This window comes from Thamnophis elegans, chromosome 7 (genome assembly GCF_009769535.1).
Source record: "Thamnophis elegans isolate rThaEle1 chromosome 7, rThaEle1.pri, whole genome shotgun sequence".
Classification (NCBI taxonomy): domain Eukaryota; kingdom Metazoa; phylum Chordata; class Lepidosauria; order Squamata; family Colubridae; genus Thamnophis; species Thamnophis elegans.
In genome coordinates this window covers 84,095,263-84,121,159 of record NC_045547.1, presented here as the reverse complement: position 1 = coordinate 84,121,159, position 25,897 = coordinate 84,095,263, and the positions used below count along the sequence as shown (strand labels likewise).

At 42.7% G+C, this 25,897-nt stretch overlaps 1 protein-coding gene across 1 annotated transcript in view; it reads left to right on the top strand.

Annotated features, from left to right (window-relative positions):
* Window positions 1-25,897, top strand: part of FRMD4A (FERM domain containing 4A) — a 168,392-nt gene that overhangs the window by 101,014 nt on the left and 41,481 nt on the right. Inside the window, 3 exon segments of the mRNA XM_032221900.1 lie at window positions 5,884-5,936; window positions 6,897-6,919; window positions 22,800-22,883. Of these exon segments, the coding sequence (XP_032077791.1) occupies window positions 5,884-5,936; window positions 6,897-6,919; window positions 22,800-22,883 (160 nt within the window).

Here is a 25,897-nt window from a genome sequence, read left to right as displayed (position 1 = left end):
ATTTCTGCTAGCCTCCTAGGTATCAACCAAGTACCTTTTTAAGATGTACGATGCTCTGAGTAGCACAGGTTTTTGCAGTTCTGCTGGTGTTATTGCAGGAAGCTGCAATTTGTTGATGTAACTGATAAAATTCTTGGACATAGTACCAAGTGCCCCGCTGACCATGGGTATCACTGGCACATGCTTCATCCATAATTGGGTAGTTTTGATGGCCAGGTCGCGATATTTCATGATTTTTTCTAGTTCTTTTCTTCGAGTCTGGCATCTCCTGGTACCGCGATGTCAATAAATTGTATGTTTTGGCCCTCGACAACCGTGATATCTGGCGTGTTCTGTCTCAAATGGCGATCCGTCTGTATTCGAAAGCCCCACAAGATTTTTACCTTGTGGGACTTTCGAATACAGAGAGGTTGTTGCTGTTGTTTGCTGTTGTTGTTGTTTGCTCATTGCACAGTCAGCCAGATGTTCAAGCTGGACCTGGGATAGGCAGATGTGGATGTTTGATGGTCTTAAAGTTTTCATTGCAAGATGTAAGCTGTTCCAGGTAAAACTGCCTTCTGCAATTGACTAATGGGTTTTTGTCAGTGCCAATGGGGTTCCAGAGGTGCTCCCCAGATGTTTGCTTGAGTTAATTTTGACCATTAAATCATCCTTCTCCTGAACCAGGGAGGCTCTATCACCCAATGTTTTATCTTATCCTTCTGTTTCTCTGAACATATCATGGGAATTCATCCTGGATTTTTTTAAGCATGTAAGTAGGAATGTTGACTTCAGCCCAATGCTGGTTTAGAATAGAATATAGTAGAATAGAATATAGTAGAATAGAATAGAATAGAATAGAATATATAATGCAGAATAGAATATAGAATGGAATGGGGAATAGGAATAGAATAAGAGTAGAGTAGAGTAGAGTAGAACAGAACAGAACAGAACAGAATAGAATATATAATGCAGAATAGAATATATAATGCAGAATAGAATATAGAATGGAATGGGAATAGGAATAGAATAGAGTAGAGTAGAATAGAATAGAATAGAATAGAATAGAATATAGAATATAGAATAGAATATAGAATGGAATGGGAATAGGAATAGAATAAGTAGAGTAGAGTAGAAAGAACAGAACAGAACAGAATAGAATATATAATGCAGAATAGAATATATAATGCAGAATAGAATATAGAATGGAATGGGAATAGGAATAGAATAGAGTAGAACAGAACAGAACAGAACAGAATAGAATAGAATAGAATATATAATGCAGAATAGAATATATAATGCAGAATAGAATATATAATGCAGAATAGAATATAGAATGGAATGGGAATAGGAATAGAATAGAGTAGAATAGAACAGAACAGAACAGAATAGAACAGAACAGAATAGAATAGAATAGAATAGAATATATAATGCAGAATAGATATAATGCAGAATAGAATATATAATGCAGAATAGAATATATAATGCAGAATAGAATATATAATGCAGAATAGAATATAGAATGGAATGGGAATAGGAATGGAATAGACTAGAGAAGAATAGAACAGAACAGAACAGAACAGAACAGAATAGAATAAAGGAACACCCTCCTCGGGGTGGAGAAGGGTGTAACAGACCGGTTTAACTGCAGTGAAGTAGGATCGAAGACTTGATTTTTGTTTTAATCCGTGGCTTTAATACAGCAGGAAACTCTTAAACAGGACAAAAGTTAACTTTGTTATCCTTGGCAGAGAGCAAACTTTGCGGCTTGTGAATTTGAGGTGTGTCCTTCATTTTAATAGCCATGTGGATTCATCCATGGGAGGGTTAAAAGGGCAGGAGGGCAGGGGCCACTCTTTAAATGTGTTTTGGTTGTGCAACGTATATTTTTAAAAAGTGCCAGCCTTCAAAGACAAGTTCCCAACCATCATCGTTGCTTTTTGGACTCTCCTGTTGTGGTCTGCAGAGCTGGCAGTAGACTCAGACAGTGAGGAGGTTGGGGAGGAACATGGGTCAGGCTTGGAGTCTGGGGAAGGCTCTGACGAGGCCTCGGCATCGGAGGCAGAGAGGGGGGCCAGGGCCATCTGGGAGTTATGTACTGCCTCCAGAGTCGGACATCAGAGAAGGCAGAGGAACAGGGGGAGACTATTCCCAATGCGCACATGCTCAGAACTGCCAGAAAGGGAAGAACAGTTAAGACAAAAAGGGTGACTCAGGAGTAAGGCTTGGAGCTGATTGGCCCCTCCCATAGGACATAAAGGAGGAGCAAAGGCATGTGAGCTTTTGCAGAAAGCAACTTTGTTCGTGCTGGTCGGTTAAATTCTGAAGCTCCGTTTTGACTCTGTGCTCCGTGTGGCCTTGCAAAGCTAATTGCCAATTAGGTCTTTGGCAGCGGTTTCAAGGGAGATAAAGGTGGGTGCTTATCAGCCTTACCCTGAAAGACTTTCACAAACTGTTTGGGACTCATTATGGGCTGTGAATGAACACAATTCACCGCCTTTGAAATAAAAAGCGGGTTTTTTGGGACTAAGCGTGGTGCTTTTGACTATCTCAGGAAGCCTCGTCAGAATACGTCCCTGCACGTTTCTCCAAAGGGAGACCCCCACTCCGGTCGTCTGAATGTTGACTTCATGTCTTATGATCCGTTTCCCCCCCTTTCTGTCTAAATTCAAAGTTTGAGTAGGAAAGGTTAGCTAAGTATTTGGCTTAAGTTCTTTTCCTAAATTAATTGGAAATGTTCCAACACTGAAAGCTTAAAAGAAGAGATTGGACAGCCATGTTTCAGAAATGGTAGAGGGTTTCCTGCCTGAGCAGGGGGCTGGAATAGAAGACCTCCAAGGTCCCTTCCAAATATCCTATCCTATCCTATCCTGCATTCTATCCTGTTCTGTTGTTCTGTTTCTGTTCTATTCCTATCCTATCCTGCATTCTATTCTGTTCTGTTCTGTTGTTCTGTTCTGCTCTGTTCTATTCCTATCCTATCCTGCATTCTATTCTGTTCTGTTCTGTTGTTCTGTTCTGTTCTGTTCTATTCCTATCCTATCCTGCATTCTATTCTGTTCTGTTGTTTCTGTTCTGTTCTAGTCTTATCTATCCTATCCTGCATTCTATTCTATTCTGTTCTGTTCTGTGTTCCTGTTCTGTTCTATTCCTATCCTATCCTATCCTGCATCTGTTCTGTTCTGTTGTACTGTTCTGTTCTATTCCTATCCATATCCTGCATTCTATTCTGTTCTGTTCTGTTTTCTGTTCTGCTCTGCTCTGTTCTATTCTATCCTGCATTCTGTTCTGTTCTGTTCTGTTGTCTGTTCTGTTCTATTCCTATCCTATCCTATCCTATCCTGCATTCTGTTCTGGTTGTACTGTTCTGTGTCTATTCCTATCCTATCCTATCCTGCATTCTATTCTGTTCTGTTCTATTCCGCTCTTCCTTATTTCTTATCCTATCCTATCCCCATCCCATTCCAATTTTTTACAATATTGTCTTCTACACAAAACCGTCCCCTGTTTGAAGGGACACTTGGCCCAGCTCCAGGTGAAGGCAAGGGAGACGTGAGTGCCAGGGAGAGACAGGGGAAGAAGGCGCAGAGTGACATGATGGCTGTGTCTACATCGGGGACAGGGAAACCAGTAGCAATTTAGGGCAATGACTTCATAATGGTTGCGCTATTCGGTTGCGACACTTGCTTTTCAAGAGACACCCAGAGCGGTGTGTGTGTGTGTGGTGTGTGTGTGTGTCCCAATCTTGGCAACGGGGGCAGAGGGGCACATCACAAGGAAAGCCCCACCCCCTCTTCACACACAAGCACACTCCACGCAGGTTCAAGGCAATGCCCGTTGGGTTGCATCACAACATCCCAACCAAGGGCCTTCTCACACTTTCCACAACCCCAGGTCTTTTTGCTTCCTTTTCTCTTCTTCCCCAAATGCTTCCAGTTAGCAAAGAAAAAACCAGTGAGATCCCCGTGGTTTCTTCTTCTTCTTCTTCTCCTTTCTCAGCAACTTGGACATTTAAGAGCAAACGTTCCCTTCTCACAATTCCCATCACTAAAGTCCTTCAGCGCATTATCTCTCCATTATTATGACCTCACAATTAAAGGTCGATTATTGTTCGTAGGCAAAGCTCTTTCTTTAAGTAGACAAGGAGCCTTGACTTACAGTACAACAGCTCATTTAGTGACTTATGACGGTTTTCCACACTTACGACGGCTGCAGCATCTCCATGGGGTTGGAGGGGGATCAAAATTCAGAGGTTGGCAACTGATTCAGACATTTAAAAAAAAAATCCAATTTCAAATGGCCCTTGACTTAGGACCAGAAGGGAGCCCAACCATTTCTTGCTGTTTAAGTGAATCGCTTGTGAAGTGAGTTTGGTCCATTTTGCGACCGTTCTTGCCACGGTTGTTGAGTCAATCGCTGCCCGTGTTAAGTTAATAAACTTAGTTGTTAAGTGAATCCACCTTCCGTGTGACTTTGCTCGACAGAAGGTTGCCAAGGTGATCACGTGACCCCGGGACACAGCGACCGTCGTAAGTGTGGAAAACCGTCATAAGTCACTAACTGAACTGTTGTACGGTAAGTCAAAGGCTCCTTGTCTACTTTAAAGAAAGAGATTTTCCTACGAACAATAATCACCTTTAATTGTGAGGTCATAATAATTGAGAGATAATGCGCTGAAGGACTTTAGTGATGGGAATTGTGAGAAGGGAACGTTTGCTCTTAAATGTCCAAGTTGCTGAGAAAGGAGAAAGAAGAAGAAACCACGGGGATCTCACTGGTTTTCTTTGCTAAAACTGGAAGCAATTTGGGGAAGAGGAGAAAAAGGAAGCAAAAAAGACCTGGAGGTTGTGGGAAAGTGTGAGAAGGCCCTTGGTGGGATGTTGTGATGCAACCCAACGTGCATCGCCTTGAACCTGCGTGGAGTGTGCTTGTGTGTGAAAGAGGGGGTGGGGCTTTCCTTGTGACTAGTTGGAAGGGACCTTGGAGGTCTTCTATTCCAACCCCCCCCCCCCCGCCCTGCTCAGGCAGGAAACCCTCCACCATTTCTGAAAACATGGCCCATCCAAACTCTGCTTTTAAGCTTTCAGTGTTGGTGCATTCACAACTTCTGGAGGCCAGTTGTTCCACTGATTAATTGTCCTCACTGTTAGGCAGTTTCTCCTTAGCTCTAAGTTGCTTCTCTCCTTGGTGAGTTTCCATCCATTGCTTCTTGTCCTGCACTCTGGTGCTTTGCAAAATAAGTTGACCCCCCCTCTTCTTTGGGACAGCCCTTCAAATATTGGAACCCTGCTATCATGTCCCCCCTGGTCCTTCTTTTCCCTAGACTGACCATATCCAATTTCTGCAATTGGTATTATGCTATTAGTATTATATTATTAGTTATTATGGTGCAATCAGTACTTTTGAGTTACTCATTATATGAACAAAAATTGGCTGCCTAGTCATTTTTTTTCTTCACCTACCGTTCCATTTTCCTTCCTCAATAACTCTCTGCAAAGCAGAAATCCTTGACTTTCTGTTCATAGTGCCTGAACATTTTTCCTCCTCCTAAATTTCTACATGCCTTGTACTGGAGCTATTTTTAGCAATCCATGAGAAAGAATGATGGAAACCTTCGGATGATAAAACCCCAGTCCAGGCAGTTCCACAAAATAGCACAGCAAATATTAAGAGAAGACAGAGGGAAATCTGTATCTTATGTCCTTTCCCCGTACTTCTAAATCGTTCAACATGCATTTTGTTGTACGCCAGAAATCCTTGGTGGGAACCCAAACTAGATAAATTAATAAAATATGTCCATTGGTTTCATGTTGCTCTAAAGTACTTTGGCCACTTGATTGTAGGATATTAAATAAAGAGACGTATTTATTGTCTTAATTCCCATTTCTCTTTTCCCTAAAGGAGCTGATTGGGTTGACAGCGAAGTGGTGTTTGAGTTGGCTGCATACATCCTACAGGTAAGTTGTGTAGATTTTGCTGTTGCTGTTGTTTTGTTGAAAGAAGAAAACATGAATGTGAACATTGAGATTCAATTCTCTGGCAAGAACTAATTTGGTATTATTCTCGTGTGCTTTAGTCTCTCTTTTAAACGAGATACAAGTACAAGCTGAGATTTCCCAGCATCTATTTCACTTTAGGCTCCAGTATAAAATCAAATCTAGGGAGTTAGTTATCCCTTCCTTCCTTCCTCCCACTGACTCTCATAAATATATATTTTGTTCTAGCAAGTTATAATCAACCCCGTGATATAATTAGCAGGGAGGAAGATGGTTAGCCTCGAGGAATCGTAAAATAACTGGTTTTTTTTTCTCTTGCTATTATAGTGCCGGTTAATTGATTGCCAATTAACTGGCATTAACAAACACAATTGTAAATGCTACTCCAGACATCCACAAACATATCCTCTGAGCAGGGCAATCAATTAATTTAAAAATACAGCGCTTCAGTCTTCTCCCAAAGCGTACTGCTGGAGAAGGAAGGAAAGAGGGGAGAATGTACAGATTCCTCTGCATTAAAATGCGATGTTTTATTTCCTGATGGTTCCTAACTAGGCAAGGGTGGCACGCACAGTTAGTACAAGAGAGTGAAATTAAACTTCTTCTTTTTTTTTAATTCAACTGATTATAATTCCAGTCGGGTCCCTGGTGCTCTCTGAGCTTGGTGGTTTTCTTGCAGAAGCCTGTAAGACTTAAGTTAATTATTCCTCTCGATTGCAACGAGGCTTCCTAGGAATTAAATCTGGAATCAACATTAAGGTGATGTCATATCTTGGCCTTGGAATCATTTCCGATAAGAGTTATAAAACATTTGTGATACTTGAAGATGGAAATGTGAATTTTCCTCATGATTTAATAGATTATTATAAATAATTGTTTTGCATCATCTCTCTTTCTTTTTGTTTCTTTATCATTTTATAGGAAGCAAAAGGAGATTTTTCAAGGTAAGTTTTGCACGGCTATTTTTTCACGCACTGTCATACTTTTATGCAAAATAGGACTGCTCTTCCGTTACAAAGCGTGTCATTCGTACAAAGAAACCTACACACTTGTAGGGGGAAAGGCTCGAAATCTTTAAATACCGGAAATGTGATGGATTGGATTCAGGCCATCTTTAGGAGTGACTAAATCGACCTAGTGTTGTGTTTTGGGTTGAGAAGGGATGGTTGGATCCCTACCTCCTCAGGAAAGAGAGAGGAGAAGTCCAAATTATAGAATCCTTGGGCTGGAGGGGACCTTGGAGGTCTTCTAGTCCAACCCCCTGCCCGAGAAAGGAGCCCAGACCTTGTCCCAAAGTGCTTTTTCAAGAGGCAACTGGACGTTGTTTTTCCTTGAGGAGGTTTCGCATTTCATCCCAGTTCTTCAGTTCAGATCAGATCAGAACCGAAGAAGCTTCTGGGATGAGAAGGGAAACCTCTTCAAGGAACAACTGAGGAAATCCAGTTGCCTCTTGAAAAAGCACCCTTGGGATAACCATGATCTGGATGATGGACAATCTCCATAGACATGAATCCAGATGGATGTGGTGGGTGGGTGGTGGATGGATGGATGAGAGATGGATAGAGGATGGATGGATGGATACACACACACACACACACACACAATGAACTAAGGGAGCTATCCAAATTCTTGTGGGTGGGGGTTGGGTATAAATAATGCAATAAATAAAGAAGACGTTATTGTAGTCTACTCCTAAGCCAGAAAGGTATTTCAAAACCAATGGCTCCTCTCACCGGGTGTGGTTAGTTCAGACTCTCGGTACAGTTGTTTCAAAATTCGTGGCCAAACCAGGACTCTTTTAGGCTTAAAGTCATTTTTGGGCCTTCGGATGTAAACATTAATTGCCAGAAGAGAACGGCCGTCCTGAATGAATGAGCAGGCTGTTCATTCCCCCCTGGGAAAAAGCTGGCACTTCTTCAGTTCAACAAGGAGGACTTTGGAGGCCTCGGTTAGTTGTCAGCCGTGGAGTTCAGATCCGAAGATCAGGTGAATGGGTGAAGGTCCAACTAAACTGATGTATTGCTACTCATCTTCTCAACTCGTGGTTAGCGCCTGCTTGGAGTTAGATAAGGGTTGAGAGAAGTCAAGGAAGGTTGGATTTTACTCCACTTGTAGAGATTCTAGGCTGGTTCCTTTCTTGACTCCACCCTCAGGTTCTCTCTCTCTCTCCCGCTCTCTCCTCTCTCTCTCTCTCTCTCTCTCTCTCTCACACACACACACCACAACACACACACACACACACACACACGAAATATTAGAGTTGCCTTCAAAGCATCTTCAGCTCCCGAAGACCTCTTAGACATCTTCATGGCCGTTTTCTTGATGTATGGAAGTGATTGGACGTTGCCTGGTCCAAGGACTCCCAAAGGTGCAAATACAGCCCTGGGATCTACAGGTGGTCTCCCATTGATTGATTTGATTTGATTGATGATTGAATTGGCTTGTATGTCACCCCTATTCCCGGAAGACTCAGGGCGGCTAACAATAAAAAAGGGGAGGGGGGTGTACAAAAATAAAAATAGAAAACAGCAATTTAAAAATTCAACAACAGTCGTAACCTCGAATGGGGCTGGGATAATTCAACAGCCCCAGGCCTACCATCCAGTTACTAGCAAGGACGGTGCATGCTTAGCTTTTGAAACCACCCCAAGTCAACTTGGTGACTAGGACTAACAAGCCATTGCTCCCACAAAAAGAAGCTGTTGTGTTGCAACAACGCCAGAGAAGGTGTTTCTGGGATGGAGGCATCACACCTGTAGTAAGAAGATGGAGGGTGGGTGTAGCTGTTTTTTTCTACAAAGTGGTGCAGATGGGATTGGGGGACGAGAGTAGATGGGATGGTTGCCATGGCTTCCAACTTTGGAGAGAATTTCATTGGGAAACAATAAACGAAATGTAGGTAATCCTCTACTTACGACCACAATTGAGCTCCCAAAAATTTCTGTCGCTCAGTGAAACGTTGGTTAAGGGGGTTTTGCCCCATTGTACAACACAGTTGTTGAGCGAAATACTGCAGTTAAGTCAGTAGTTAAGCGAATCGGGCTTCCCCACCGATTTTGCTTGTCAGAAGGTCACAAAAAGGGACAGGTGGTGCGGTGGCCTCACCATCAGGAGGCCGTGAGTTCATTCCTAGGTAGAGGCAGATATTTCTCTCTCTGGCACAATGAGAATGTATCTGCTGAACAAAACTCCGCTCTGGGGACAGGAAGGGCATCTGGCCACTAAAACACTTTCATTCAACAGAGAGCCGAGGTGGCGCAGTGGTTAAATGCAGCACTGCAGGCTACTTCAGCTGACTGCAGTTCTGCAGTTCGGCTGTTCAAATCCCACCGGCTCAGGGTTGACTCAGCCTTCCATCCTTCCGAGGTGGGTAAAATGAGGACCCGGATTGTTGTTGGGGGCAATATGCTGACCCTGTAAACCGCTTAGAGAGGGCTGAAAGCCCTATGAAGCGGTAGATAAGTCTAACTGCTATTGCTATTGCTACTTGAGAGACCGCCTTCTGCCGATTACCTCCCTAAATCGACCAATTAGATCGCACAGACTGGGCCTCCTCCGAATTCCATCTGCCAGTCAATGCCGACTGGCAACCACACGAGGAGAGCCTTTTCTGTTGCAGCTCCGACCCTGTGGAACGACCTCCCCGTTGAGATCCGTACCCTCACCACCATCCAGACCTTCTGCGCAGCCCTCAAGATCTGGCTCTCCCAGCAGGCCTGGGGATAGGTTCCCAATTTACCCCCCGAGTGTTTGATTGCTGAATGAAAGTTGTGTTTTTAACTATTTTTTCTTTGTTCACATACTGTTCTGTTTTTGACACTGCACCCCCCCCCTTGTGGTTGTAAGCCGCCCTGAGTCCCCTCAGGGAAAAGGGCGGCATATAAATCCCAATAAAACTCAAAAAACTCAAAACTATTGCTATTCAGTTGCCCAGACTCCATCCCGCAGGGGATTATGGGGTCGTTAAAAGGGAGGATGAATGTCGCAAAAGGGGATCACTTGACCCCAGGACATCGCAACCATAAATACGAGCCAGTTGCCAAGCATCTGAATTCTTTTCTTTTCAAAAAAATAGTTTTTATTAGACGTTTTTACCTTTAAAAACAGAAAAAAAAAACAAGACAAACATAACAATATACAAAATCTGAATTCTGATCATGTGACCACAGGGAAGCCGCAACGGTCATTAAGTGTGAAAAATTGTCTTTAGCCAGTTTTTCCCATGCCGCCGTAACTTTGAACGGCCGCTAAACGAAACTTGCGGAGAGCTACCCGTGTAAATAAGGCACGCTTGGGTGTAGGAAGTCCCCTGACGCATCGCTTTTCAAGCCTGGCACCGCTTGTGAAATCCCAAATTGTCTCTGGCGAGCCTGTTCTTGCCTCCGTTTCCCAACCCAAAACCTCCAGGGTTCTGCTTAGTCACTAATAAGAGGGTTTGATTGAAAAGCCAGAAGAAATAACTCCGTGATCTTAACCGGCAAATTTTATGGCAGCTGCAGGATTTTTGCTGCCTCTGTTTTCAAAAAAGGCTAATAGCCTCTTGCAAAGGAATTTCATTTCTGGCTCATTTCTGGGTGCAGTGAAACTTACTCAAGGGGAGGGAGTGAAGGAGAGAAAAAGGAGAGAGAAAGAGAGAGAGATGATAGATGAAAGAGATAGAGAAAGAGATAGACCTCTTGATCGAGGTCCAGCCCCGCTTAGACTGGGTGCATGTTGTGTTTCTTTTAATCTGTGTCTTATTTTTTTTAATCTTTCTTAATATTTTTTATTTCTGTAAGCCGCCCGGAGTCCTCCAGGATTGGGCGGCCTATAAATGCAATAAATAATAGAAATAGAAATAGAAAGAAATAGAAATAATAGAAATAGAAATAGAAATAGAAATAGAAATAGAAATAGAAATAGAAATAGAAATAGAAATAGAAATAGAAATAGAAATAGAAATAGAAATAGATAGAACCCTATTTTCCAAACAGAAGGGAGAGAGAGAAAGAGAGGGATACCTCTAGTACTGGTGGTTTTCAACTTATGACCACAGATGTATGTTGCTAAGTGAGAAATTTGTTATGTCAGTTTTACCACTACTACAGTTGTTTCTTAAGTTGGTTGTTAAGTGAATCTGGCTTCCATATTGGCTTTGCGTGTCAGAAGGTCGCAAAAGGGAAATCATGTCACCCCGGGACACTGTAATCGTCATAATTATGAGTCAGCTGCCAAACGTCTGAATTTTGATCACATGACCATCGGGATGCTGCAACGGTCATAAGTCACTTTTTTCACCCCTGTTGTAACTTTGAACGGTCACTAAAACGAACTGTTGCAAGTCGAGAACAACCTGTAATTTCCATGGAAGGGGAAGGGGAATCCATTTCCCGGTTCACAGAGGCTCCTTCCTCCACCCCATCATACCTCCCACCTCCCGGGCTTCGGGCCTTCCAAATGGAAAGGGGGCTTTGAGGCTCTGCAGGGTCCTTCCTGAAGGAACGGCTGAGAGTTATTTCTTTATTCGTTTGCGCTGCGGCAAATACCCCACAACCTGGAGCCATGAAGACAATGCCGATGAGAATGCGTGCAATGATTTCTCTTTGGCCCGGAGTGGGTGAGAAGGTTTTTTTTGCCACTGTAATTCCTGCGGCAATTGGGAGAGGAAGAAAAATTGTGATTTGTCAACTTTGTCCTGAGACTGTGAAACTGGCAGAGCTGTAAAACTATTTCTGGTGGTTTTCTGTTGTGAGATTAGGGTGTGGATAGCGTAGAAGTATTTTTAGATGCACACCCTAATTTTTCTCACTATTTGCCTACTGTAAAAAAACAACCCGTATTTTTATTAGAAAAGCTCTGATCCATGGTGTCTTTTTTCTGATTTTTCCATATCTCTCTCACCCTCTCTTTCCTAGCTTTAAAACTTCCCAGTAGTAAAAGCATCCATAAACTTTCAAGGAGGATTGATTTTTAAGGCAATGTTTGCCAAATTTGGTGGTTTCCAGTTGCATGGAAAAGCACAGACCTTTGGCCAGTGGCCATGATTGGTTGAGAAATTCTGAGAGTTGAAAATTAAGCATCTGGAAGTTGTTGGGGTTGGAAATGACTGATTTAAGGCAAGTGGGACCAAAACAAAAATCTTGAATTCAAACTAGCTCCACCTTTTACACAATCCGCCATCGGGAAATACATTTACGGGGAAAATTAAACATCGAATAAATCTCTTCAGCTCAGTCAGAAATGCACTCAGGTGAAACTGAAGAGGTGGCTGGAGTTAGGATTTCTATACAGCAGTCCTCGGACCTTACAACGGTTAGCTTAGTATCCATTCGAAGGTTACGACGACACTGAAAAAATTGACTTAAGTACCATTTGTAGAATAAAGTCCATGTTCGAAAATACTCCGTATCTTCTTTTATCTTTTATCCTTAACGTCAAGCTGTCCATTTCTGCACAATCTAATATTGTTTTAATTACATCTTCTTCTGTAGCTGTTTCTTCATTTTCCAATGCTGTGCAAAAACAATTCTTGCTGCTGGTCAAAACCAGAAAAGTATGTAATATTAAATATATATTCCCTTTATCATACTTTTCTGTTACTATGCCTAACACAAAATTTTCTGGCGTATAATCTATATGATGCTTTAATATTTTTTCTTAACCATGTATGCATTTTGTTCAATATTTCTTTGCCTTTTTGCACATGTCCACCACATGTGATATATGTGCCCGGTGCCCAACTCTTCATGATGAGCCGAGGTGGCGCGTGGTTAATGCAGCACTGCAGGCTACTTCAGCGGACTGAACAGTTTCTGCAGTTCGGCTGTTCAAATCCCACCATGCTCAAGGTTGACTCAGCCTTCCATCCTTCCGAGGTGGGGTGAAATGAGGCCCGGATTGGTTGTTGGGGGGCGATATGCTGACTCTGTAAACCGCTTAGAGAGGCTGAAAGCCCTATGAGCGGTTATAAGTCTAACTGCTATTGCTATTATATGATCCTTGGACCACAAACACCAGGTCATCCCTGGCCATGTGAAAGTCCTGCCTAAATCCATGTTCATTGGTGTGTTGATGACCCTATCTAACCATCTCCTCTTCTGTTGTCCCCTTCTCCTTTGGCCTTCCATCTTTCCCATCTTCAGGAGTCTTCTTCATTTGGCAGCCAAAAGTCTTCGAGCTTCAGTTTCGTCCATCCTTCCAAGGAGAGACAGAAACTCCTTGTCTGTAAAATTACCGAAACGAAAAAAAAAAAGGCAAGAAAAGATATTGTGATGAAATGTGTTTTCATTCCATGAATTCCAAGGGAGACCTGCACCTATGATTAGCACCTCTGACTTCAGGTGGGGGGAAAGGCACTGTTGAGTAACTTTGCAAATTCTTCGCCCAAAAAAATGTGGTCTTGCACATATGCTTTGCAGTAAAGAAAATATCTTCCTTAGGCAGATGGTACAGTTCTTGTTGCAAAGTGCATTTTTCAGTAATTTCGGCTCCCTTTGCTTTAAAAAGGCGGGGAATCACTTTTCCCCCCCTAAAGTGGGATAGAAATGCTCTCTGGTAATTTTTAAATTTTGTTTGTGAGGGTGTTTAATCAGGATACTTTTTTTAATTCTACATCATTCCGATTTCTTAAGCCTTTACTATTCAATGGCGGGGGAGAGTGAGATAGTTTAAATCAAAATAAAATCTGTCTTCCTAGTTAAACACTGATTGGAAATAGTTAATTTATAAACAGTTCCTAGGTCCATCTAGTTAATTAGATTAGATATATTATTGATTGATAAACAATTTCACAGCCGTAAACATTATAAGATAATTCAATATTAGACCTTTGCGGGACATAAGGAAGAGGTATTTCAGAAAATAAAGTACTTTTCGATAACTGCTTAAAGCAGCTGTGTCTTTTGACTTGAAGTTACAGCTGCTTTAAAAGTTCTCCCAGAGTTGTCCACCACACACACATCCATTGAATAAGCTGCCTTGTGAAGCAAAGTGGTTGTGTGTCTGAGGATACTCGAAACCCTCTGTTCAAACCCTTTAAAAGGACATGGGTGCTTTAAAAAAGAATCCCTACTTTTCAGGCCCTACTAAAAGCTTTCTTTCGTGCAGAAACAGCAGATTCAGGAGGAGGGAGGTCTAAATTGGAAGAAAAAAAATTAGCGGTCTCTCCATTGTCATTGCTACAACGTGGACCAGGCTTCTGAATAGGTTTCATAGTTTACAGTGAGATGATCAGTATTTGCATAGTTCTGATACACCAAACATAACAACTAGCCAGAATGGATAAACTGGCAATCTCTATCAAGAGCATTATATGCTAGGGATGAGAGAGAGAGAGAAAGAAAGGGGTGGGGGAGAGGGAGAGATCAGACAGACAGACAGAAAGACAGACAGACAGACAGACAGAAGACAGACAGACAGAAAGACGAGACAGAGAGAGACAGATATAGTAGGTACGTAGATGATAGGTACATAGATATAGGTAGGTATGTAGGTAGATGATAGATAGATAGAAGATAGATAGAATAGATAGATAGATAGATAGATAGAGTAGGATAGATAGATAGATATATGATAGATAGATAGATAGATAGATAGACAGATAGATAATAGATAGATAGATAGATAGATATAGTATATGATAGATAGATATAGGATAGATAGATATATGAGATAGATATAGCTCTATGATAGATAGATAGATAGATAGATAGATAGATAGATAGATAGATAGATAGATAGATAGATAGATAGATAGATAGATAGATAGATAGATAGATAGATAGATAGATAGATAGATAGATAGATAGATAGATAGATAGATAGATAGATAGATATATTAGATAGATTGATAGATAGATGATAGATAGATGTTAGATAGATAGATAGATAGATAGATAGATAGATAGATAGATAGATCGATGATAGATAGATAGATAGATAGATAGATAGATAGATCGATGATAGATAGATAGATAGATATAGATAGATAGATAGATGATCGATGATAGATAGATAGATAGATAGATAGATAGATAGATAGATAATAGATAGATAGATAGATAGATAGATAGATAGATGATAGATAGATAGATAGATGATAGATAGATTGATAGATAGATGATAGATAGATGTTAGATAGAAGATAATAGAATTAGATAGATAGATAGCAGATAGTGATAGATAGGATAGATTAGATAGATAGATAGATAGATAGATAGATAGAAGAATAGATAGATAATAATAGTAATAGATTAGGATAGATAGATAGATAGATAGATAGTATAGATAGATAGATAGAGCTGAAAGATAGAATAGATAGATAGATAGATAGATAGATAGATAGCGCAATTATAGATAGATAGATAGATAGATAGCTAGATAGATAGATAGAAGATAGATAGATAGATAGATTGAGAATAAGATAGATAGATAGATAGTAGAGATAGATAGAATCAGATAGTATACGAATATAATAGATGATAGAGTAGATAGATATGATAGAGTAGATAGATTATACGAGACAGACACGACAGAACAGACAGACAGATGAAGAGGAGGGGAGAAGGAGGGAGATTACAAAAATTCACATATATTGATTAATACAATGAATGGAGTAAATGCCAACAAATGGACCCCAAAGGGACAAAGGAGACTCGCAAAACAACCATCCCAATGTACTATTTAGCTTCTTGATCAGGAATAGGATGGAAGGAGAACTTGACTAAGCATTGGTGACAATCCAGACAGGAAGAAAAAACAAGATGGGATACTTTGCCATTAAGCAATTATTATTATTTTTTACGTAAGGAAAATCTAAAGATAGTAATTTTCTGAACTTCCAGCTTTAAAAAAAAGCCAGTGCTTGTTGTTGAAGCAAAGGTGCCAGCCCATAACCTCCCTTATTGCAGCATAAGAGCAATGATGAATATTGCATTTCTACTTCATGGGCAGGGAAGCCCGCGACATCAGATAAGTTATGATGTAACTGCTAATTACCAAGTCATACGATGCTGCCATGGCACTGGATGGAAGGCCCCTGTTTTTGCAAGCTTCTAGCCCTCCCTGGAAATTGGAAGGCTGCCTTCATGTCTTCTCTCAATTTAGACATGGAACAACCTTCTTATCCAACAACCCTGCCTTGTCCAACTTGGTGGACACCAGAGTTAGATCTCGACCTACTTCATTCTCTGGGAATGAAATCCAGAATACCTGGAGAAATAATTGGTTGGGGAAAGGTGATATATGGGAACTCAACAGGCCCTTCCGAAATCACTGTGTTTGGCTGTCCTTTGGTTCTTCCCCAACCTATCTAACAAACTTGTTTGTCTTAATGGTCATAAATACATGTTCAGAAGAACCCGTTGGTCTAACCTGCATCTAAACTTTTCCTAAACTGATTGACCTAAGGGGATTCTGATTCCTCAACTACCACAACTGCACATCTGGCAAACTCCTCCAGGCCACAAATGGCATCTGGAGGGAGGAAGATGAGTTGATCCATTGTCAAATGATATCCCAGCCAGAAGTGTGTAGTTGTGAGAAGCAGACAATTCTCAGCAATAAACAGAGAATAGGACAGAGTAGAGTAGAGTAGAGTAGAGTAGAGTAAGAGTAGAGTAGAGTAGAGTATAGTAGAGTAGAGTAGAGTAGAGTAGAGTATAGTAGAGATAGATGGATAGGATAGGATAGGATAGGATAGATAGGATAGGATAGGATAGGATAGGATAGGATAGAATAGAATTGGAAGGGACCTTGGAGATCTTCTAGTCCAGCCCCATGTTCAAGCAGGAGAACCTGTACCATTTCAGATCAGTGACTGTCCAGTCTCTTCTTAAAAACCTCCAGTGATGGAGCATTCACAACTCCTGGAGGCCAGTTGTTCCACTGATAAATTGTCCTCACTGTTAGGAAGCTTCTCCTTAATTCCAGGATGGTTCTCTCCTTGATTAGTTTCTATCCATTGCTTCTTGTCCTGTCTTCAGATGCTTTGGAGATTAGCTTGACTCCCTCTTCTTTGTGGCAGCCCTTCAAATACTGGAAGACTGTTGTCGTGTCACCCCTAATTCTTCTCTCCTTTAGACTAGCCAACTTCAAATCCTGCAACCGTTCTTCGTATGTTTTAGTCTCCAGGCCTTTGATCATTTTAGCTGCTCTTCTCTGGACTTTTTTCCAAACTCTCAACATCTTTTTTTGGAGCGTGGTGACCAAAATTGGTTGCAGTATTCCAGGTGTGGGCCTTACGAGGGTTTACAAAGTGGTATTCATACTTCTTCACGGATCTCGATTCTGTGCCTCCGTTATACAACTCGGGGTTATATTAGCTTTTTTTGGCTGCTGACGTCCAGAAATGGGTGTGACCTCACCAAGGTTTAAGATCCGAAGAGGTTCAAAGCAACCATAATCCTGTGGAGAGCTTGCAAGTTGCCTAGAGCTTTAAAAAGTTTACGGGGTGGCAGCTCCCACAGCTTCTTTTGCAACATATAAATAGGCATATTTTGTATTTGAGATATAAAAAAAAGAAACCATGGTTGACATAAAAGAGATAAAATGTTGAGACCAAAAGCTGAAAGGTTAAGACGATGGTTTCTCTTCCCTCCTCTATCCCAAATAACTTTGTATTTGTATTTATTTGTCTTGTATGCCGCCCACGTCCCGAAGGACTCCGGGGCAGCTCACAATAGACACGGGAAGGGGGAGACTAGACAAAAGACAACACTTTAAAAAACAAAACCACAACAGTCACAATTTCCTCCGCGGGGCTGGATGTACACAGCCGTGTACCACGTCTTCATTTATTTTTTAGCTGCCCTGCCGGATTATTTCCAGCTCGGTTGCAGTTCAGCCCCCAAAAATGCGGCGAATCTAGTTTTCCTTTCCGCAAAGATTTAGCAAGGACGGTGTATACGGCAACTGCGATCCCGGAAACGACCGTAATTAATTTACTAACGAAAATTAACTTCAGGGAAAAAACGTCTGGCTGTTTTTGAAAAAAGTTGCGTTAGCCAGAGGAACTTTGAAAACATTTACTCTGGAAAGGGCCTCATCTAGATTCCCACGCGTTTTCCCTATTGTCCCTTGGGCAAATTACCAAGAAAATCCTGCCTTGGCAGCGGAGGCCGAAAGCTGAATCCTTCTATCCTCAGAAACAAAGAACGATTTGTCTACCAGATGCTTTCTGTTGCCCTTAAAAGAACTGCAGGCTTTGTGCAAGCAAATCCTACCAGCGAAATTTAGTTTATTATTTTAAATTTATTATTAAATTATTAAATTATTAAATTACTAAATTGTGCAATGTAATCGATGCTGCCCCTTTTGAATGTGGCGCCCATCATGGCTGGACCAGTTGGGGTTCTTGGCCAACAATAACCAATAAATTCATCCATGTTGGTAAGCCTCCCAGAGTCCTGAGTGGGCGGCCAAATAAATTCTCTCCCATGAATCAATAAATAGGCCCCCCGTTCTTCATTTAGGGCACGATACGGGCGTAACCGTTTACAGACCCAAAGAACACAGGAAGTCCTCGACCTACGGCCAACAGTTGGGCCCTAACTTTCTGTTGCTAAGCTCAGTGAGTTCAGCTTACACAGGGATTTCATCACCTGCCCCGGTTTCACGACCTCAGGCTTGCCACCCTTGTTAATGAGTCTTCGCACTTGTTAGTTCGTTACGTGGTTGTTAAGCGAAACTGGCTTCCCCGTTGAATTTGCTCATCCGGAGGTTGCAAAAGGGGAAATTACATGACCCCCGGGATACTGCAACCGTCACAAGTACATGCCAGTTGCCAAGCCTCTGGTTTTTGATAACATGACTGTAGGTCTTAAGTGTGAAAAGGGGTCATAGCAACCTTTCCTGCAATGGTTGTTAAGTGAATCACTGCAGTCGTTAAATGAGTAACGTGGTTGTTAAGTGAATCTGGATTCCATATTGACTTTGCTTGTTAGGAGTTAACCCCAGGACACAGCGACTGTCATAAATACGAGTCAGTTGCCTAGAGTCTGACTTTGATCATGTGGCCATGGGGATACCTCCCACCTCCTGGCTTCGGGTCCTCCAAGTGGAAAGGGAGCTTCAACAGCTGTTTACACCTGGTTTAGGCAACTGACAGACGGGATGAAATGGAAGGCCTTTACGAAAGCTTTAGGCCATGCCTCCATGTTTTGGCTCTACTTTAAGTTAAAACTTGTAGCATCCATAGTAAGAAAAACATAACTTCAGGTTACGGGTCTTGGAAAGAAAGTTACTTGAAGCTAACTTAAATAATATTCTTTTTTCCAGTATTCACCGTGAAATAAAAAATCCTGCCCTCTTTTGTGGCGTTCGGAGCCCTTCTGCCGAAAAAGATGTGCCTTTGGCTCAAAAGAAGGACAAAGGAACATCGAGGGTTTCAATTTCACTTTAATTTCCGGGACATTCAATGACAGATTCAGAGTTGCTGGTTTTTTTTTTAACAGAAGGAAATGATCATCCCCCCCACGAATAGACTGGCAGCTTGCCAAACTCACAGACATCACAAAGGTCTTCGCGTATCTCACAACAGCTTTAACAACTAGCAGGAATTTTAACAACGCAGGATAGGTGCTAATGGATGAAGTGCTTGTAATCTGTCTCACATGTACGTAATCTGCATTTATATAGCTGTCCTCCTCCCTTGCCTCATCCCCTTTTCCAAGCCTGCATGTTGATTTAGCCAGGCCTCTTGTCTGATGGAAGGAGCTTCACCAAAGCTTCTGCCTCCAACATTGAATGCCTCCCAAAGGAGCTAGTAGACTTCTTTGGATTAACCTTGGGTCTACTTCCTGATTTCTTCCTACTTATCATACTGTTCTTCCTATCTATCCATCCATCCATCCATTTATCTGTCTGTCTGTCTGTTTGTCTATCCATCCATCCATCCATCCATCCATCCATCCATCCATCCATCCATCTATCTATCTATCTAATCTATCATCTGTCTACATCTAATCTATATCATCTGCCTGTCTGTCTATATATTTATCTAATCTATATCATCTATCTGTCTGTTTGTCTGTCTATCTAACCTATAATCTATCTGTCTGTCTGTCTGTCTGTCTGTCTATCCATCCATCCATCCATCCATCCATCCATCCATCCATCCATCCATCCATCCATCATCTATCTATCTATCTATCTATCTATCTATCTATCTATCTATCTATCTATCTATCTATCTATCTAATCTATCATCTGTCTACATCTAATCTATATCATCTGCCTGTCTGTCTATATATTTATCTAATCTATATCATCTATCTGTCTGTTTGTCTGTCTATCTAACCTATAATCTGTCTGTCTGTCTGTCTGTCTGTCCGTCCATCCATCCATCCATCCATCCATCCATCCATCCATCCATCCATCCATCCATCCATCTATCTATCTAATCTATCATCTGTCTACATCTAATCTATATCATCTATCTGTCTGTCTCTCTATCTATCTATCCATCCATCCAGTCTGGCTCCATTGCCATGTTGTGGGTGTTAACACAGTGCTCTGAAAAATCTACCCGTCTGTGTGTGTGTGTGTGTGTGTGTGTCTGTGTGATTATATTTACCCATCTTCCTGTGTACACATACACAGGAAGGCTGGACTAGAAGACCTCCAAGGTCCCTTCCAACTCTACTATTCTATTCTATTCTCATTTCATTCTCTATTCTATTCTATTCCTTGTTCTACTCTACTCTACTTTCTATTCTATTCTATTCTCATTTCATTCTCTATTCTATTCTATTCCTTGTTATACTCTATTTTTCTATTCTATTCTACTCTACTTTTCTATTCTATTCTCCTTCATTCTCTATTCTATTCTATTCTACTAATCTATTCCTTGTTCTATTCCACTCTACTCTATCCTCTCTTCTATTATTCCTTCCTCATCACTGAGGCTTTTAAGAAGAGCTGGACAGCCACTTGTCTCAAATTGTATAGGGTCTCCTGCTTGAGCAGGGGGGGTCAGACTAGAAGACCTCCAAGGTCCCTTTCCAGCTCTGTTAATCGATTCTATTTTCCCAGCAAGATGGGTAAAATCCTGTGCGTGCGTGTGTGTGTGTGTGTGGTGTGTGTGGTGTTTTATACTAGCAAGACTCCCATTCTGAGGACAAATTGAGAAATGTAGATTGCTTGTCCCAACGTTCTATCTCATTTCTGCCTGGTGGTGAAAGGAACAGGTACGGTTAAATTAAACTGATTTGGATGTTAATAGTGGGGTTGCGTAAAGTGATACGGAGAGCCAATTTGGCGTGGCGGTTAAGGCACCTGATTAGAAACCAGGAGACAGGGAGTTGTATCCTGCCTTAGGCACAAAACCAGTTGGGGCCAGCCGCTTTCTCTCAGCCCCAGGAAGGCGGCAATGGCAAACGTGAAATTTCTGAAAAAATCTTGCCAAGAAAACTTCAGGGAGTTTCCGAAAGTTGAACGGGAAGGAGGGGGGGGGAAATCATACGGCCTAAATAAAATGAAAGTTTGATTTTGCACAGCCACGTCAGAGAGTTTTCCTTTGCTTCTGTTTGCTGTTTTATAAAAACATGTTTTATTCCAAATTAATGCACATAAGAGCCGGATCGAATCACAAAAGGTTCCTTTATTCCGGGCAGGTTTCTCCATCCAGGGGATTTTCCTCTTTTTTTTACGGTGTTTTGCCCAAGTTTCTCAGCCTTCGCTTGCCCCTTCCCACAGGAAACACGCTCCCCACCCACCCTCCAAGCGGGCCGAGGAAGGGGGGGGGGGCGAACAAAGGACTTGTCAAGGCAGGAAAACCCACTGATCAGCAATTGCTCCTTGGGGGATTTTTGGAAGTCATAAAAATCTGGAGAGAGAGAGAGAGGAGATAGGGACGGAGAGAGGGAGGGAGGGAGAGAGAGGGAGAGGGAGGGAGGGAGGGAGGGAGAGAGGGGAGGGAGAGGGAGGGAGGGAGAGATGAGAGAGAGAGAGAGAGAGAGAGAGAGAGGGGAGGGGGGGAGAGAGAGAGAGAGAGAGAGAGATGGCTTCCTTGCTAACTTCTTGCCATAATGCTTTTTTCCGCAGAGGATCGTCCACTCTGAAAACATAATGATGTTTTGGATTCATATTTTTTTAAAACTCGTTTACCAAAATACAAAGGAAAAAAGAAGAGAATGGCACTTAGATTTATATACAGCTTCATGTGCTTTTAAAGCCCTCTCTAAGCTGTTTACAGTCTCCGCATAATTGCTCCCAACAATTGAGCTGGTGTTAATTGTGCCGGTCAGGATCAAACTGGCGAACTGCTGGCAGTTGGCAGAATTAGCCTGCAATACCACATTCTATCCACTGCACCACCAGGGCTCAAAGCAAAACAAAAACATAGCTCTAACTATCAGGAAATTTCGCCTAAGTTCTAGGTTTGTTTCTGTCCTTGATTAGTTTCCATCCATTGTTTCTTGTCCTGCCTTCTGGTTCTCTGGAGAATAGGTGGATTTTCTCTTCTTTCTATCCCATCCTCTCTTCCCTTCCTTCTTCTTCCCTTCCTTTCCCTTCCATTCGATCTTATCTTATCTTCCATTCCATCTCCTCTTCTCTTCCATTCCATTCCATCTTCTCTTCCTCTCCTTCTTCCCCTTCCCTTTCCTTCCCTTCTCTTCCATATTCTTTTTTCCCTCTCATCTCTTCTCTTCTCTGTTGTCTTCCCTCTCTCCTCTTCTCATTCAGCAAAATAAAGAAAGAGAAATGGCTAAGGATCCCCTTCACAGCATTCCATTCATCAAGAATCAAGTTCCAGCCTTTCAGTCCCATCTCCAAGTTAATCTGCTCAGAAATTGAATTTATTTATTGATTTACTTGTTTATTTCTTATCCTTCTCTTTTTTTTCAGCCATGAGACTGTAAGGACGGACTTGAAGAAATTGCCAGCGCTTCCGACCCAGGCCCTCAAGGAGCACCCGTCTCTGGCTTATTGGTAAATATTTTGACGTTTTTAGTAAGTTCTACCCTGAGTGGCCTAGTGGTGAAGACGCTCACCTCCTACTCAGTGCCATAGGATGAGCCTAAGAGGCGGCCAACCATTGGAACATAAAAATTAGCAATAGCTATTACACTTAGATTTATATACCGCTTCATAGTGCTTTTACAGCCCTCTCTAAGCGGTTTACAGAGTCAACTTCTTGCCCCCAACAATCTGGGTCTCGTTTTACCCACTCGGAAGGATGGAAGGCTGAGTCAACTTGGAGCTGGTCAGGATCGAACTGCTGGCAGTGGGCAGAGTTAGCCTGCAATGCTGCAGTCTAACCACTGTGCCACCATGGGAGGGAGGGAAGGAAAGGAAAGCACTTAGAGTTATATTCCGCTTCCCTGTCCTTTTACAGCCCTCTCTAAGCGGTTTACAGAGTCAGCCTCTTGCCCCCAACAATCTGGATCCTCATTTTACCCACCTCGGAAAGATGGAAGGCTGAGTCAACCTTGAGCCAGTCAGGATCGAACTCCTGACTGTGGGCAGAGTCAGCCTGCAAAGCTGCATCCTAGCCACTGCATCACCACGGAAGGGGGGAAGGGTTGGAAGAGTAATAGCACTTAGACTTATATACTGTTTCCTAGTGCTTTGCAGCCCTCTCTAAGCAAGAGTCAGCCTATTGACCCCCAACAATCTGGGTCCTCATTTGACCCACCTTGGAAGGATGGAAGGCCGAGTCGACCTTGAGCCTGGTGAGAATCGAACTGACAAATTGCATGCAGCCAGCAGGCAGCAGAAGTAGCCTGCAGTACTGCACTCTAACCACTGCGCCACTACAGCTCAAAACTAGGGCCAAAAGTAGACCCCAGATAAGAACTTCAAATGACCCCTGGGCTACTGGTGGTAGGTCGAAGGCTACCTGGGTAAACCCTTCCCAGACTTTGCATTGCGTACCTATTACAGGCCTTCTCCAGGACAAAAGCCGGGACATTGATCTGGAGTTTGGGAGATGATCTGCCCTCTGAACAATCTCCCATTTTTCTCCTCCTGCTAGGCTGGGAATTAAATGCACCATTAGGAGAGATGGAAGAACCCAATTTAAAATAATCGTGGTGTCAGGGTTCCAGATAGCATCCAAAATTAATCAGAGTCCGAGGCAAAAGTATTGCTCAAAGTTCCAATTGATGAGAGAACCACATTGGCACATCTGGGAAAACCTGAATCTGAAGGCTTCCTGGTTTCCCCACCCAGTTGAAAGTCCAAGATCTTGACCCCACACCCACAGGTCCATCCCATGGTTCAATCTCCCACTGCTCTGCTGGCAGTTCCACCCATCCAGTTCCGGTCAGGTGCAGAGGTGCAGAGACAAAGGATGACCTTGACTTTCTAGGAAGAATGTTGTTATGGCTACATGTCATCAATCCCCACCTCCCATTTTCCCACCATAGAAAATGCGTGGTAGAATAATAGAAAGTGCCGAAGACCCAAAAGAAAAGATGGCTGCAGGACTGATAGGGGAGCAGTGAGGAAACTCCCCCTCCTGTCTCCTTCATCAGCACAAAATATGAATCTGTCCAGGAAGCGGAACGAGAGATTTTTGCTTTCTACGGTTCGCTTGGTCTCTTTCATGTCTTTTTTTAAAAAGGCCTTTGGCTCCCATCCAACTTATCGGCTTCCCCTTAATTTCTCCGGCGTTGTAATTTGAGGACAGCCAAGGGAATGTGCTTTTCATTTTGTGGCTGGGTGATCTTTATTTATTCTCTCCTCCGGCCCACCCACTCGTTGCAACGGCTGACAACCCCCCCCCCTTTCTCCGCAAAAGGAGAAAGGCGAAAGTCTGGAGAAAGTTCTCTGCGTTTACTCTGTGAAATTCTACTACAGTCCTTGGGAAACTTCTCAAAGTCTGTAATTGCTTCTGACTTACAGGGGAGCGTTCTTGTCTACATTCTTATTCTTAAATCATTTTTCCCCGTTTTTTTTCTCTCTGAAAGCTCAAGACAAATTCTAGAGCCGTGTTTCTCAACCTTGGCAGCTTGTAAAGGACTCCACAACGGAATTGTTGTGGCCCACCAGCAGCCAGCATATCTGGCATCAGATTCGGACAGTGAGGAGGTTGGGGAGGGACATGGCCCAGTCCTGGAGTCTGGGGAAGGCTCTGAGGAGGGCTCTGTGTCGGAGGCAGAGAGGGGGCCAGGGCCGTCTGACAGTTATCAGCTGCCTTCAGAGTCAGACATCAGTGAGGCAGAAGAACAGCTGGAGCCTGTTCCCAGTGTGCGCATGTGCAGAGTTGCCAGATGAAGGGAGCATCTAAGGAACAGGGGTTGACTTGGGAGTAAGCCACAGTGGACGCTGAATGGCCCCTCCCAGAGGAAATAAAAGAGGAGCGAAAAGGGAGTGGAGTTTGCAGGAGACCATTAGTTCGCTTAATTGATTTGTGACTCTCCGAGACTCCTTGCCAAGTTCTGCAGATCTCGGCCTGGCAGCTCTCCAAGCCAGATAAGGTCTGTGACCGTAAATCCTCCCTTGAAAGACTTTGCTGGAGGTGAAGGAGCAGAATTCACAGTCAATTAATAAAAAGAGGTTTTTGTCCAGACAAGGAGTTTGCCTCATGCTCTTGGGAAGCCTCGGTCAGAACAAGAATTCCCCAACCCCATTCTGGACGTCCACATGTCTTCAGGTTCCCAAAGTTGAGAAACACAACTTTTGAGGATAGAATCCTCCCTAACATTATTCCCATAACTATACTCAGCTCTGTGGTTCTGTGGGCGTGGCTTGTTTGGTGGGTGTGGCTGGTTGGTCATGTGAGTGGGCGGGCATGGCTTCGTGGTCATGTGACTGGGTGGGCCTGGCTGGTTGGTCATGTGGCTGGGTGGGCATGGCCAACTTAACTTAAGAGCCGAGGTGGCGCAGTGGTTAAATGCAGCACTGCAGGCTACTGCTAGATCAGCAGGTCAGCGGTTCAAATCTCACCGGCTCAGGGTTGACTCAGCCTTCCATCCTTCCGAGGTGGGTAAAATGAGGAC